We start from the raw sequence: 15,217 nt of genomic DNA, 5'->3' as shown, positions 1-15,217 counted from the left end.
GGCTTTTTAATCCAGTTTTATTTCCCATTACTGGGAAGCTTATCTGAATTGTGGAGAATATAAGTGCTATTTGCAATTAACTAAAATCCCAGCATTAAATAGATACTGAAAGTATAAAAGAAAAGCACCTGTTTATTTAAATTTTGTGTTCAAAGTTTGTTTATTTTATCTCAGCATGCACTATTAACTTTATATATGAAGCAATTAATACAGAATAACCAGACTTTATTCCTCACTGATTGTTTTACAATTGTATACTTGCAACTATTTCAGATAGGCAAAGTTTTGTTTCACAGTTGTTTCTTGCATGCTAATAGTCTAGTCAGAATTGGAATGATCTGGAAAGCAGTCTCTGGACTCTTCTGCAAATGAAACATAGCAATGAAAACTATTCATAACTGAGAAAAGTTTATCTTAAATGTTAATAATCATGATTTACATATGACTCAAAATAAAAGACTATAAAACCAGCAAGTACAGTAATTTTTATTTATAGTTATAAACTGAAGTCACAAATCAGTATTTTCTATTATGAGTAAAGATTGCTGTTTAGATGGATATTAACTGATTAAGAGCTAAAAATCTTTCTGTAGTTGCTATGCCCTCACTCAAGGTATTCTCAACAGTATTTAAAACAGATTTTGACTTTGTACTTTTTCCTGCAGGGAGTTTTAGTTTTTTAATCCAAAGCACTAGGTCAGGGGTGTGGAATGACACTGCTGAGTTTGTGCTTTCCTCTCCTAAGTGTGCCCTCTGGTAACAGCCTCAACAGCTTGGGTGGCAAGTAACCCAGTAGAGTAGTGGGGCTGTGCAGAAGAGATACAAGAAGCTTTGAGACAAGAGTGAGGAAAGGAGTGCAGTTCTGAAAATTACTGAAAAGCTACTTGAAAATCATCAAAGTGTGCAAAGATTTCTAAATTCATCAGCAGTAGAGAGGGAAAGAAACCAAGGGCCTGAGTTCCCCTGTGTTTGACCTTCTCAAGGTGAGAGCTCCTGTTACTGCTGAGCTCTGTGGACCAGCAGCCAATGATCAGAGACCTGTTGCTGTTACTATTTCAGTAATGATTGCAATTGTGCTTAGGTGTTTTGGAAACACGTTCTTCCTGTCTCTCTTTCTTTCTACAGAAGATGCAGCAGAAGTAATTTTTTGTGTATCAATGAATAAAATCTCACAACTCCTGTAGAGAAAAGCAGGCTTTATCCTGTCTGTACAACCATTTTGCACTGATTTTTGTATTCTTTTTCTTTTAATATGAATCAGTCAGTGGGCAACTTTTTGGAACTAAGGTGTTGATCACATTCTTTATTTTTTAGAGTACATTTATATTGTACCCAGAAAAAGTTATATTGCACTTTGCAGCAACTGGAGAGTGGTAAGCTTTTAATTTAGTTCCTGTCTCCCACTTTGCTTCACTGACCACAAAAGGCTCAGCTTTCTAACTTAGACACCAATGTGAATACTTGACAAAGTGCTTAATAAGAATTATTTTATTTTTACAACCCCATAAAATAATTTAATTTTTTACTCCATATTCCATTTATGTGGAACAGAGGCAGGGAAGATTAAGGCAAAACTACCTAATCATTTTGTGTCTCCCTGGAACTATACTAAGTGCCACAGAAAATTTTTTTGCAACTTTCTTGTCTAGCACCACATTGGAAATGTCATAAAGAGAATTAGCACCTGTGCTGTATGGCACAGTCTGTCTGTTGACTTCATGGGAGATGGCCCATTCCCATCTGGCAGTCCACAGGCATGGACATTGTGTACTTCATTCACTCATGCAAATAAAGGAACTATCTTAGAGATACCAGTCCTATTCATTATGAAACCCCATGCTGCTCCTGGAGTGGGTCTTGCAGTGTCTAAGTGTTAAAATCTGTTTAGTTTGTTTAAGACTAAGAGCAAGATAATGATTACTCCCCAATGTGTTCAGAAGCTACTACTAATAAAGCAATCAGTTGATCTTAACAACAAAGATGGAATGTTATTCAGTGGTGGGAAGGTTGTATTTTCTCAATTTAAATGAAACTGTAAATTCTGGATACTAAATCTTGGGAACAAATTGCAAAAGACTACGACAGGCTTCCATCAACAAAATTTTCCACATCAAGCTCATGTGGTTTTCCTCTTGAATTTAGATATGGTTAAAAATGAGAAAAACAAACAAACCACCCTAAAACCTTAAGGTATTCTAGCCTCAGATATTGAATGTATCAGGATGAATAATCACAATTTTTGCTCTGGGAACTGTATGAATCTCTGGGGAATTAATAGCAGGTAATTATGTACATAAATTAATATCATAATGATATTCAGGAATTTATTAAGACTCTGCAGGAAACATAACTTCTACTAGCAGTGTTGACTTTAGAACCCTAATTGTATTTTAATATTTTTTGTGTATATCTTAGGTTCAAAAGAATTTTAGGATTGTTCCCATTTTATGTCAAGTAGAACAAAACATATACGGCTCAGCATAGGGGTTAAAATTTCTTCTTCATTATACAGGCCAGAAAATAATTTAGGAGCTTTGTTAGTATCTGTTTTAGAAATTTTACATGTTATATTTGGTGTTTTTACCAAAAAGGGAAGAATATCTCTGCCACTGAGATATTTCACACATCTCTGGAATAATGTGTTCAATTTCAGGACATAGAGAAACGCGACGCTGTTGGTGCCTTTGCTGTGATGCTGTGGTGTCCCATAAAGTAAAATTCAACTGCATCCATATGTCCGTGTCCCTTGTTCATGAGTCTAAAGGTCAGGGGAATAGGATTATTAATTGTAGTTGTGGGTAAAAGAAAAACAAATAAAACCCTTCAGTCTGTACACATGTGCATTGTCAGATGTCCTGCCTCAAGTATTCCCATGATACAAAGTCAACAAAGGGTTGTTGTCCAGTCCTTAAAAAAAGTCAGTTTCCCTAGCAAAATTCAGATAACTTGGTAATATTTCTGTGCATAAATAAAGAATTAACAATTGTACGTAGAAGTATGAGAAAAGCTGTTAATTCTTGTGTTTGGGATTTATGAGCACGATAGATAGGGAGTTCTTTGTTTGTTTAGGCTTCATTACTCAAAGTAAATTAAACAATGATAATATCCTACAACAGTACTAGAAGATAAAAGAATGTTTCATTCTGAGTCACGTTCTGGATGCAGTAGTTGGGAGGGTGTGGGGATTTTTGGTTTGTGTTTTTTTGTTTGTGTATAGGAGTTTCATTTGTTTCTCATTTTAAAAGAAAAACTGCAAACATCAACACATTAAAACTCACAGATTTGATAATGAAGCTCACATTTGTAATTTTTCTTTCAGGTATCCAAAATTATGCTCAGGTATCAAATCTTGCTCTTCAATTTTCTGACTTTAAGTTTTAAAAATATTTTCTAGGTACATTATACAGAATGGAATCCCTACAAGTTATCTGTGAATAAAAAATGACAATATCCCTTATTTTTTTTTTTTTTTTTGAGAATTAGAGATTTCTGTAGATTTTTGTTAAAATACCAAAAAACTCAAAGTTCCAGTAGAGGAGATTGAGTTCTTTTTGAGTAAAAGAGTAGTTGTCAGTCTGTAAAATATAGGTGTGTTTTCTTATAAAGATCAATAATATTATTTTGCTAAATCATTGTGTTTTGTTTTGAAAAGTGCAAGGCTAAAAGGCAGCAAATAACCTTTGGGCTTTAGTCTTTGCATGTAATGATAATTCCATTAAATTTTTCATCAAATTATGATGAATGTGTGGTATGTTTTCAGCATACAAAGAGAGAATTTGAACTTGAAAGTAAACTTCCTAGGAGTTACTAGAGAAGATAAGGGTGTAAGGTGAACAAAAAGATAGATCTGATTAAAAAATGCTAGGAAAGGTTTTGAGCATAGGATAAAAAAGTGTTCTCAATTCTAGTGAAAGATAACATTGAGGTTATACATACATATATATATATATATATATATGCGCACTCATTTATAACTCTTTTATATAAAAGAGAGAAATATGGCTGAGGGAAGTATCTGGATTGCCACTGAAACTGGGATTTACTGCTAGAACTGATAATAGAATCAAATTCCTAGGAGCTCACCATCAGCAGCATTATAATGCTTAGTTGATCCCATTTGTTGTTAATTCTGAGCTCTTAGGAGTTCTGGTCATTTTAAAACCACAAATCTCAAAGATGAAATTTAGGACTTGATGAATCATTTGAGCATTTCTTCATTTGGGATAAGGGAAATACCTGCTATAGCTTTTAATTACTTTCAGATACTTTTGTTTTCTTTTCAGATGCATTTCTGTGTGAGGTGATTATGCAGAATGCTGTAGAAATATTGTTTTGCTTTGAACGTGATTGTTTTTAGGCAAAGAGTAGAGTATGCAAATTGTAGTGTTACTAATTTTGCTGTTCAAAGGAGAGAATGCAGAAATGTTTCTTCAAGGAAAAGATTACTGCTTCCTATGACTTACTTTTACTCCCCACAGTACAGATGAAAGTATAGTAACCTGTCAAAACTGAGGTAAAATGGAAATAATCTAGATCTGTTACTTTCTGATGCATTTTTTTTTCAGTTTGCCATTATTCTTTCTTTCTGCAACCTGTTTTCCTACCATATTTCTTATATATCTTTTTTTTTCCCCCTTCTTCTTAAAGTTATCTCTTACATGCTCCTTTACCCAATCCTCTTATTCTTGCTCTTTGAGTTTGCATGACACAGTTGGGCTGGGTTTTCATAGGTATTAAGCAAATCTTCACCAGCTAAGAGGAATTGATGAAGTTAAGGTTTTGTCTTTTTTTCTTAAATGTCCAAGTAGTAAAGTAGGAACGAATTTTTTAAACATCTTGTCTTCTCTGAAATCTGCTGTGGATTTCAGCTTGTGCAGAACCAGTTCATGATATGAATTTTTCTAGGGCCCCTGGATTTGATCTGCCCTGCAGTGCCAAACATCATTCTACTGCACTGCTGGTGAAGAGCTTCCAGCACCCAGCCAGCCCTGCTCTGCTCACTGATGGTCCAGATTCCTGAAAATTCAAGTGTAAACGCTTTCCAGATTTTCTTTTTTTTTTTTGTGCAGAGGGCTGGCAGCCATAACCAAAGCTGTCAACATCTCACTTTTGTAATCCTTTCTCGTTTTTTAAAAAAATATTTGGTTTAGAATTTGGGTTTTTTTTCTATAAAACAAAAATTTCAAGGTTTATTCAGCTTGGCTCACCTTGGAGTCCCAAAAAATCCCCAGTTATGTTTCCTGAAGACATATTCTGCCTGCCTGTGGATGTTTCCATATTTTATAATGGTACTTCTATTTCCTGTTTCTGCTCTTTATAGAGCTATAGTCCCAGGGAACACAGACTCTGTACTGTTTTCATTATTGCAGTGTCAAAATAAAGCTAGAAGCATATATTTTTTTTCCCAGAAATTCAGAGACAGAAATTATTTCTTACTTTGATAAAAAGGCAAAAAATCACCATCAAAAGTATAACAGTGAGTAGAAAATCAAAGTGATGAAAAAATTGCTAGTAATTAAAGAAAGATATGAAAAAAAATAGTAGTTCCTCATTTAAGAAAGGAAATGTCATCCTCCTGTTCCATGCATTGCCCTATTTTTATGCCATCCTAGAAAGAGCCTACACTGAAGCAATTTTAGTACTCATCTCTGAATAGATCATTAATTTGGACGGAGAATTCTTCACCTGCATTAAGTGAAGTGAAGAATTAATTTTCCCCTTAACTAAGTTAGATTCTCTGGTATATAGGTGATGATGTTTTTCAGTGCAATATGTGATTTTTTCTCTGCTTTGCAGAGAGCTGAGAGATAGCAAACATCTTTTTGTTTATCTGGTTGAGGACGTAACCACCATCCTTCCATCATTTTACTCTTTGGTTAAAGTATAAAAGTGTCCACTTTTGTTCACTTAACATTTCAGGCATTTCTGTGCCTCCTTATTTCAGAGATAAATTCTTTAATGCTGAGAATTTCTTTTTAACCCTTTATTATAAAAAGCAATTTCTGAAAAGGAGATTTTGTAATGCTCTTTCTTTGTCATAGAATTGAGTACTGGAAAATAATTGCAAATTATCCTATTACAGGAAGCTAAAAGCATTTTGGCCAGTTCTACTTACACACTACTGTTAAGCTTTGTGCTATTTCATTACAATGCTTATGTGAATTTATAATTTAGCTCTACTATTTTTAATTATTAATTAGAATGTAGTTGTTCTTTGAGTACAGGATATAAAATTGAGTCTGAATCTTAATTTTAAATAGCTTTGCTTCCAAGTTTGCCAAACTCTTACCTTCACTTTTCGCCAGGTTCTTTAGTTGTGCAAAGATAATTATGCTGAATGCCTCTCTGGTGTCCCTATGTACAGTGGGGTGGCTGAAGCATACTGTAAAGCCAAAGCAAAATTAAAAAAACATATAATTTTTGCTCTAAACTCTTCTGAATTATTTATTATTTATTTAATTTATTAATTTTAAACTGTATTAGTTGGCCTGTTAAAATATGTTATCTGTCCTATAAACCTGCCCTGTTACATTTTGAAAATTATTTGGAGCTAAACAGAGTTTCTTCTTAAGGAGTGACAAAAGTCTTGGTGAATATGTTTGAAACTCCATTTAATATACGTTCAAAAACACTGTTTAGAAAGGATTTGGGGACTTATTTTCTTATCTATTTTTGTTCTTATGCTGTTGCTGTCCTGTGGAGCACTACCTTTGAGAAAAGTGGTTAATAACATTCCCAGTCTTTTTGTTGCAATGTGACCTGAAATACGAAGCAGCTTACAGAAGTTAGTATCCAATACAAGAAGAGAAATGGTTTATAGAACAAAGAATTTTGGAATTGGGCTTATGAGACAGTATTTTACAGATAAGTGAGCCATTTTGATACTTTTCCAAGTTTGGGTTAAAGAAAAAGCATGATATCTGGCAATAATACTTAAGTGACTTAATGAGATTATTAATCTGAAAAATTTGTCTAATTTATACAGGTATTTACACTTTTTTTTGAAAAAATAGTTTTGCAAAGAGGTTTCTTATTGTAAAACTCTATATTTTATTTTTCTTTTTAGCAAGAGATTCATTCCCTGTTAAAAAAGAAAAAATTTTCCTATTAGAGTTGTGAGTCTAAATTATACTTTTAAATCCTATTGGCCTGGAAAGGAGATTTTACAGCAATTGTGCATAATTTTCAAGGTCCTGTAAATTGATTTTTCAGTCTTGCAATAATGGATTTTGGCCTGGTATTTGCATTATCCACAAAGCGTGTATTACTGTTTCCCATTTATTTAAATGAAGGCTGTGTTTAAAAGATACTCTTCTGCTGTGGACTAAATGGGATGTGTTTTATTAATCTGGGACTGCCTTATTCTCTGTTGACTATGTTTATGCATTCAGCAGAGGTTACTGGTTCATACAGCAATAGGAACACTTGAAATGCCAGGTACCTGCTGGGATCAGCTCTCTTTCTGACAAAAGACTGGTAAAGCACAAGTCAGGGTAAAAATTTTGGGGAGCTCTAGAAAATACTTTTGATTGTGTGAATTTTTTTTTATCTATAACTTAATTAAATTGTATAGAAAATATCATATCTTCCTATATTCAGCCTTCTTTGACCATAACACTTCTAGGAAATGAACAAAAAAATACAAATAAGCCCTAACCCAAACAACCAGCAAACCTACATTTAGTAGTGCTTTGATAAGATTATGCCAAGCATCATAAAATAAAAACATTTCCAAATGGAATTTATTCTTGAACTATGGAGCATTATCTTGCATGCTCAGTAAAACATACATATTTAAAGGAATAAAAATTTTTATTCCCTCCATGAAGTTCTGTGATTCCTAGAACAAGATTAAGCAAACAGGCAGCTGCTCAGCAGCATTTTTTGTCCTTGGTCACTGTATGATTTCCTTTGTCTTCTCTTCAGCTCAGAAGAGAGGACTGTTTATTTCCTTATACCACCCAAATATATAAGTACTTCAAAGACACTAATTAATGTTTCACTAACTTATTTATGAAGTGAGGAGTGCCATCGTCATCGTTTAGCACATCAACAGCTGCAGCACAAAAAAAAAATAAGGTGAATGTAACTGTTAACATGTTTTAATTTTGTGAGTCCACCAAAGAATGGATCTTGTGCATCTTCCTTACATCTACCACCACCTGGATCTACTACGAATGGAACAAAATACTTATTCTTCTAAGATATATTTTTTGAATAAGTAGTGTCTGAGCATGTATTATAGGATTTTATATGTATTTCTTCAGATGCCAACCATAAAGGCACTAGAATTGATTTTTTTTTCTTCTTTTTTCCTTCAGGCATTTCCTGGAAATACAAACTCTGACAGCGTGGTCCGGCATGATTTACAACATCCAGTTATTGCTCGCTATGTGAGGATAGTTCCTTTGGACTGGAATGGAGAGGGCCAAATTGGGTTAAGAATTGAAGTCTACGGTTGCTCCTACTGTAAGTTTTTCCATGATGATCCTTTTTTTCCCTCCCCTAAATAAAAACTCCAAATTTTTGGATTTAATCAAAATGTCAAAGACTTTAGTCTAATTGTGTTACCTAGGGCTTCGTGAAATATTTGTTGGAACTTTAATTCTGGGTTGATAGTTTGTTCTTCTCTGGAAGATACAACATTGGAATTTGCAATAGTGCTTTGAAGTTGCTCCTTTCCATCTTCATGATTTCTGTTGTAGAAGGCTTTGGCTATTGTATAAGCTTCATTGGGACATTTGAGGAAGAGATCATATTCAAACAAATGTCATGTTGGGTCTTGAAAGATAAAATGGAAACAGGGCATAATTTATTGGCTGGTGAGAGAGATAAAATCAAAGCAGTAAATTACAATTCTGTCTAAATATCTGACACGTTTTTCTGTGATATTTTGTAGAGTATTTGAATGTGACTTCAGAATCTTTTCTGAAATGTGGGTGAGCAATGGTACCAGGGCTTCCATAGCTAAGAGCAGGACTGATAATGCTTTTGGAAATTATGCCCTTCCTTTAATTCAATCCAGCCAGTGCTTAAGTTGGCAAACCTGCAAAACTGAGTTTATGATACCCTATTTCTATGTACTTTTTAGGCAGTATCCTGGACTTGTTGGTATTTTAGCTGGAAGATGTTATTTGAGATTTGTCTTTCAGTAACGAGACTTTAGAATAAAATGTGGAAGGTTCATCACCAACTTCCTTGGGTGACACAAGACCTATTGAAGTACTTTTCCATCCTGACTACCAAAACCAGCTGTGATTTCAACTGGTTTTTGTTTGATTAGATAGTCAACAGAATCCATACTTTCCTTCAACACCAATAAAACCATGAGGAATAGAGTTTTGATATTATTTTTCTTATTTCCATGCAACGAATGTTTTAAAAATGTATATTGAATCACAGAGAATTTCCCAACAGCTGGAACTTAGTTGAGAAATCAAATCAAACTTGCTATAGTATTGATGCTGCTGTGGTGGGGGTACACATTTCTGTTGTAGAAGGCTTTGGCTATTGTATAAGCTTGATTGGGACATTTGAGGAAGAGATCGTGTTCAAAAAAATGTCATGTTGGGTCTTGAAAGATAAAATGGAAACGAGGCATAATTTATTTCCTGGTGAGAGAGATAAAATCAAAGCAGTAAATTACAATTCTGTCTAAATATCTGACACATTTTTCTGTGGAGTATTTGAATGTGACTTCAGAATTTCTTCTGAAATGTGGGTGAACAATGGTACCAGGGCTTCCATAGTTAAGAGCAGGACTGATAATGCTTTTGGAAATTATGCCCTTCAGGACCTGTTGCAATAAGACAAAACATAATGTTTTTAAATGAATAGGGGGTCAATTTAGATTAGATATAAGGAAGACTATTTTTTCAATGAGAGTTCTAGAACTCTAAAAATTTACCCACAGAGGCAGTGGATGCTCCATCCCTGGAAACATTTAAACTCAGATTTTTTGGGACTCTGAGGAACCTGAGCTAGTTGAAGATGTCTCTGATTATTGCAGAGGGATTGAACTAGATGGTCTTTAAAGGTCCCTTCTGACACAAACTGTTCCATGTTTCTGTGATATCTGTTGCCTAAAGACCTGTAGATTTCACTAAAGTTACCTACAACTCAAAGAGATTTAGATTGGTAAGTTTTAGGTACAACTCTGATTATTCAGTACATGGCTCTTAATAAATGAGTGCTTACCATCATACTGCTAAAATGTTTTATGTGCTGTTTTAAGTACACCAAACACTACAGCATGGTTAATTTTCCATCATAATAAATACTTGCTTCTAAGTATACCTGATTGCTTGTACATCAAATGTAAATTCAGGCCTTTGATGCAAGAAACCAACATCTAGTTTTCTGTCAAATATAATCTCTTTAACAGAATAAAATGTAGCAGAATCAAACAAGAAACCCCACGATATTTACTACAATATTTACACATAAAAATGATACATTTTGATGAAACGAATAGACAAAATGCCGTATGTACGCAACACGATACTTTTAGAGGCCTAAAGTAAATGTGAGAAAAAGTAAAACACAGCTTGCTGACAAAATTATTTTAGTTGTTTGATGGAAAGTTGCTTGCTTGCTGAACTTTTGGAGGAGAATAAAAAGCCCCTGCCAAGGACACAATGTATGGAACTATAAAAATAATGGTAAAATGTGTCTTCAAAGAAGAACTAAGGTGGCCCAATATAATTTCATAATTTTACTGATAGAGTATTACTGTTCTGTTTGTATTAGAAATTATTACAGTAATCACTGAAGACTTTTTTATTGTAAGATTTAAAATAATATATTTTGGTTTTATGTTTAAAGGGACTTTTCTTTCAACATTTCTGCTACAATGCAGTGTGGTTTTTACATGCAGGAATTGGGCTGCTCCCAAAATGGTATCAGTAGAGAGCAGCACAGCAGCTGAGAAGAAAAAGTAAGAAAATAAATGTGTAAAGAGAGAGGAAAGCAGCCCTTTGGTATGAATACTGTAACCAGGGAGTACTGTTTACAAATTCTCATCTTGTCTTCAAATGAATTATTTGGAGCCAGGTGTAAATGCTGCACCTTTCCATGTAGATGTGTGCTTTGGCAGAGGCCAAGTTTTTAACCTTATGATTAGAAGTGCATATATTTGCATATAAATATAAGCACTGCCATTAACCAGTGTTATTTGCAGATTAATCCTTCTTGTCACTTAAGGAACTAACCATTTAGATAATCACCAATTTTAAAAGCCTGATTAAACAACTGGCTTCTACTCAAATCTGCCCCAACTTTTGGAACTATTACCTTAATCAAAGGCTGTCCAATGCATCATAATTTTAATTTTCTTTTAGTTAATAAATTAATGTATTTTTTTAATTTAGATCTATTGAGATGCAAAATTCAGATTTTCCCACATTGCACACAAGGTTTAATTGGAAAGCCATGAACACTGACTGTTAAAACTCCTTCCTTGCACAATGCTGCAACCTGGTCATTAGTCTCAGACCTTTAAGAAAAATGCTTCCTCATATTGAACTGCTTATTCAAACATCAGATCGCTAATTGCCATATTTCTGGTTCCTATTTTGTTTGTATATGTATATAAGATACACATTTAACTTTTTTGTACCAGGGGGTGAGATCCATGTCCTTCCTTGCCCAGCAAATCAAGTTTAAAAGAGGTATGTTTTCCAGAGAGTAATTAGACTTCACATCTGTACCCTGAAGAAGTTAATAGCATTACCAAATCTTCTTCTTGTGGTGTTGGTTTGCCTAAAGTCTGTTCTTTTAAATTTCATCTCTGTATTTTGTGTAGATGAGGTCTGTAGGTTGTCTTCTATCGGAAAAGTTCACAGAAGTCACCAAAAAAGAATTAGGGTCTTACTCTACAAAAAGGTTCAGAATGAAATTTGGCTTTTATTTTTTTTTTCCTATAGAGAAAAACGAACTCTATATTATTAAAAAAAAAAAAAAAAGTATTAAAATTAGGTAAAGAACTTGCTTAATAGCTAAACTAATGAAGAAATTTCAAGCAAAATAAGCTTGAGAAATCACAGCCAATAGACTATTATATAACATAAAACCCACATTTTGGTCAATGAAACTTTTAGTTTTTATTTTAAAAGTGTGAGTTTATTTTAAAATTGTGAGTTTCATAAGCCATAAAGTCTTTACACTTGAAGTAACATCATATATCTAAGAACAAGTCACAAAGAAGAAAGCAATATAACCAAAGTCAAAATATCCACTGAAATCAGTTAAATGAAAACTGATGACTGAATTTTTTTCGTGCTCTTTTGAATATAGAGAGCAATGGCACATGACATGGATCCTCCACCATGTTCACTTTCATGAATTTTTGAGACAGGCAGAAAAGACATGGCATCTGGAGGCCATGAAAACTACAATATAATACTTTTACCACTGATTCATGAAGATCATAATAAGTTCCTGCAGGATCACTGCCATATGAATAGCTCCCTTAATCTCCATCCTGTGGCAGATGAATGCCTACAAAAAAAGGGCAATAAGAATATTATTGCATAGGCTTTGGCTGTGCTTTTCAAGGTAGCTGTAAGAGACCTTCTGGATCATGAAATCCCATGAGAGGAAAGCACTCATGCTACCTTTATTCATAGAGGAGTTTTTTATATGGCTGTGCTGATTTTCTGGACGTAAACAGTACATTTGTATCTTTTTAATGCAATTGCACATTTGATGGTAAAAATTTTTAAATTTCCGATGACTCACTTCTGAATTGTAGGATATACTAGAAAAAAAAAAGCAACACCTGGAGATGGCAGAAAGCCAGGCAAATATTCAATAGACTCAGGGCAGGAACACTTATAAAGCTCCATAAATGGCTGCAAGCCAAGCTGTTTGCATTTACTGACCAGCTCTATTTGCTAACAGTTAGGAAGCAGTGTGACTGAACAAATGTCATATGACCTGTATTTGCAAATCTGTTCTTTTACAGATATTAGCTCAACTACATGTACTGCTAGGTCAAATGTAACTGTTTCCGTTTTCTGATTAATGACTGTTTTGGGTTTGTTTTTTTTTAGAGAGGGAGGGAAAAGAAGGAAAAATAGTAACCACAGTCACAGTAACCACAGGTTATTCATAAAACAATGATTATTTTTATGGTGAGCATTTACTTTACAAATAGTAAAGTGAATGAAATTTTGGTCATGGAATCATGTTATAAGAACTAAAATTAAATTTGTAGGTGCTCTTTTAAGGGGTGAGCCAAATGAATATTTGCAAGAACTGATTAGGAAGTATTGAAGTGGTAAAGCCTGTGGGCTGAACGGATCTTTTGGTTGCTGTCGTTAATCTGGTTTGCCTGCAGTGACTTTGAGTTAAAACACTGTTTCCTTTGACAGTTCATTCTGCTATGTATATACTTACTTGTACTTATACTGTAGCATTCAGCTATACTTAGCTGCTAAGAAATTTACTTATTTGAAATCTGCTTAGTTTGGTTTCATGCTATAGGCATTAACTAACTATCCATGTCTCACTGTGCCCCATGGTTGCCATGCACACTTAAAAGAGAAACTTCCATATTGTCCAGAATAATCTGTTGCATCCAAATACCAAAATGTCTGTTTAAGTTAGATGAGAGAGCTGCTTTATTTCCCCTTTGTGGAATCTTATCAATTTTCACATGTCCAGATTCAAAGGTACACTCTGGACATTGTCTTTTACTAGAATATAGCATAAAAGAGGTCCCTTAAAGTGTCATGACTCCTATTGAAATACCCTGTTGTATATTATTATAAAATAAATTATTATCTGTTAATAAATGTATACATACATATTTCTGTTCTTACACTTTTAGTATGTGTGTGAATATATGCCTAAGTAGTACCTACAGAGGGTACTTCTGTAGTCCAGTAATCTGCATAAAATTTCCTAGCTCTTCTTATGATATTCTATTACTTAAAATAAATGTGCCACTATGTTTTCTGGTCAGACTTTTCTGTCGACTTAAGTGATGAAACTTCATAAAAATATTAACTGTCAGAAAGGAAGAATAATTTTGATGAGTTCATTTTGTGGAATTGCATAATATTTCCAGAAACTTTACTAACTTCCTGTAAGTGACAGATCTTTGAACATACAGGGATTGTAATGTGGGGAAAAATCAGAACTAAAAGAATCATGTAGCAGAGGCTGCTGTGAGCTACAAAAACTTTCCTTGTATCAGTGGTTTGGACAGTAAAGAGTTCTGCTAAGCATCCAGCTGTTTTTCCCCTTTTCTCTCAAATTTCAGTATTTCTATCCTGGGAACATCTATACCTATTTAGGCCTATGTGTTTGATTTTTAGCCTTCATCTTCACAGTTCATCAGTGGCAAACATAGCTTGATATTCTCCTTCTGACATTAAAGGTGCATGGATGAATACTCATATCTAAACTATGGAGAGTGAGGGAAAAGAACTGTGAACTTTTTCTTTGCTAACTTTTAAAGATCTGTTTGAATGTGTGCTCTGTTGCTAAGTTTGCTTCCTTGTTAGTGTATTTTTTTCCCACCTTTTTGTCAGACAAGAGATTTGTTTTTTTCTGAAGGTCATGAAAATGGACACCTTTTATCCTCCAGATAGTCTCAGGTCATGTTAGTCATTTAACAGAAGAGTTTTGTAATTTAAGACTAAAAATACACTCTTTCTTTATAAGTATTCTCAGTACAGATTTTTCTTCTCCATGGTCTCTCCAGGAAAGAACACTTATGACTGCTCCTATACACATTTTCATAAATTTTGGCATGAAAAATAAGTGAGAACAGGCTTCAGTCCATTTATTACCTTCAGATGTTATCATTGACAAATACAGGCCACTTTTGGTAATAGATTCCACTTAAATTTTAAAATAATATTAAAAAGTTGTGGTTTTTTGTTTAGTGCATTAAAAAATAAATACCTTATTGTTTAAATTTTTTTCCAATTCGAATATTTCAGAAATATTTGACATAAAAGGAATTTTTAGTAGAGAAAGGTTTGTTTTATTCTTCATCTTTTTGTTAATCTTATGCAATTTGAGGTTTTTTTCCTCTCAACTTTTTGCACACAGTAAATAATGAAAAATCCATTATTTTCCACTTGTAATTGTAATGAGGCTACTGGCAGATATTCTCAAGCACCACAGTTTTGAGAAGTGCAACAGCTGTGTGTATTCTTTACAGGTTCATTTGTTAGCTGGCAATGAAAATATAATCAGTGTGCTG

General features: G+C 33.8%; 1 protein-coding gene across 1 annotated transcript in view; it reads left to right on the top strand.

The window, feature by feature from the left end:
- Positions 1-15,217, top strand: part of CNTNAP2 (contactin associated protein 2) — a 1,023,368-nt gene that overhangs the window by 430,013 nt on the left and 578,138 nt on the right. The window contains exon 4 of the mRNA XM_058800058.1: positions 8,322-8,469. Within this exon, the coding sequence (XP_058656041.1) occupies positions 8,322-8,469 (148 nt within the window). The remainder of the gene's footprint in view (positions 1-8,321; positions 8,470-15,217) is intronic.

Source organism: Ammospiza caudacuta, chromosome 1, assembly GCF_027887145.1.
Source record: "Ammospiza caudacuta isolate bAmmCau1 chromosome 1, bAmmCau1.pri, whole genome shotgun sequence".
NCBI lineage: Eukaryota > Metazoa > Chordata > Aves > Passeriformes > Passerellidae > Ammospiza > Ammospiza caudacuta.
The sequence above is the reverse complement of the archived record's forward strand: the minus strand, read 5'-3'. Positions and strand labels throughout refer to the sequence as shown.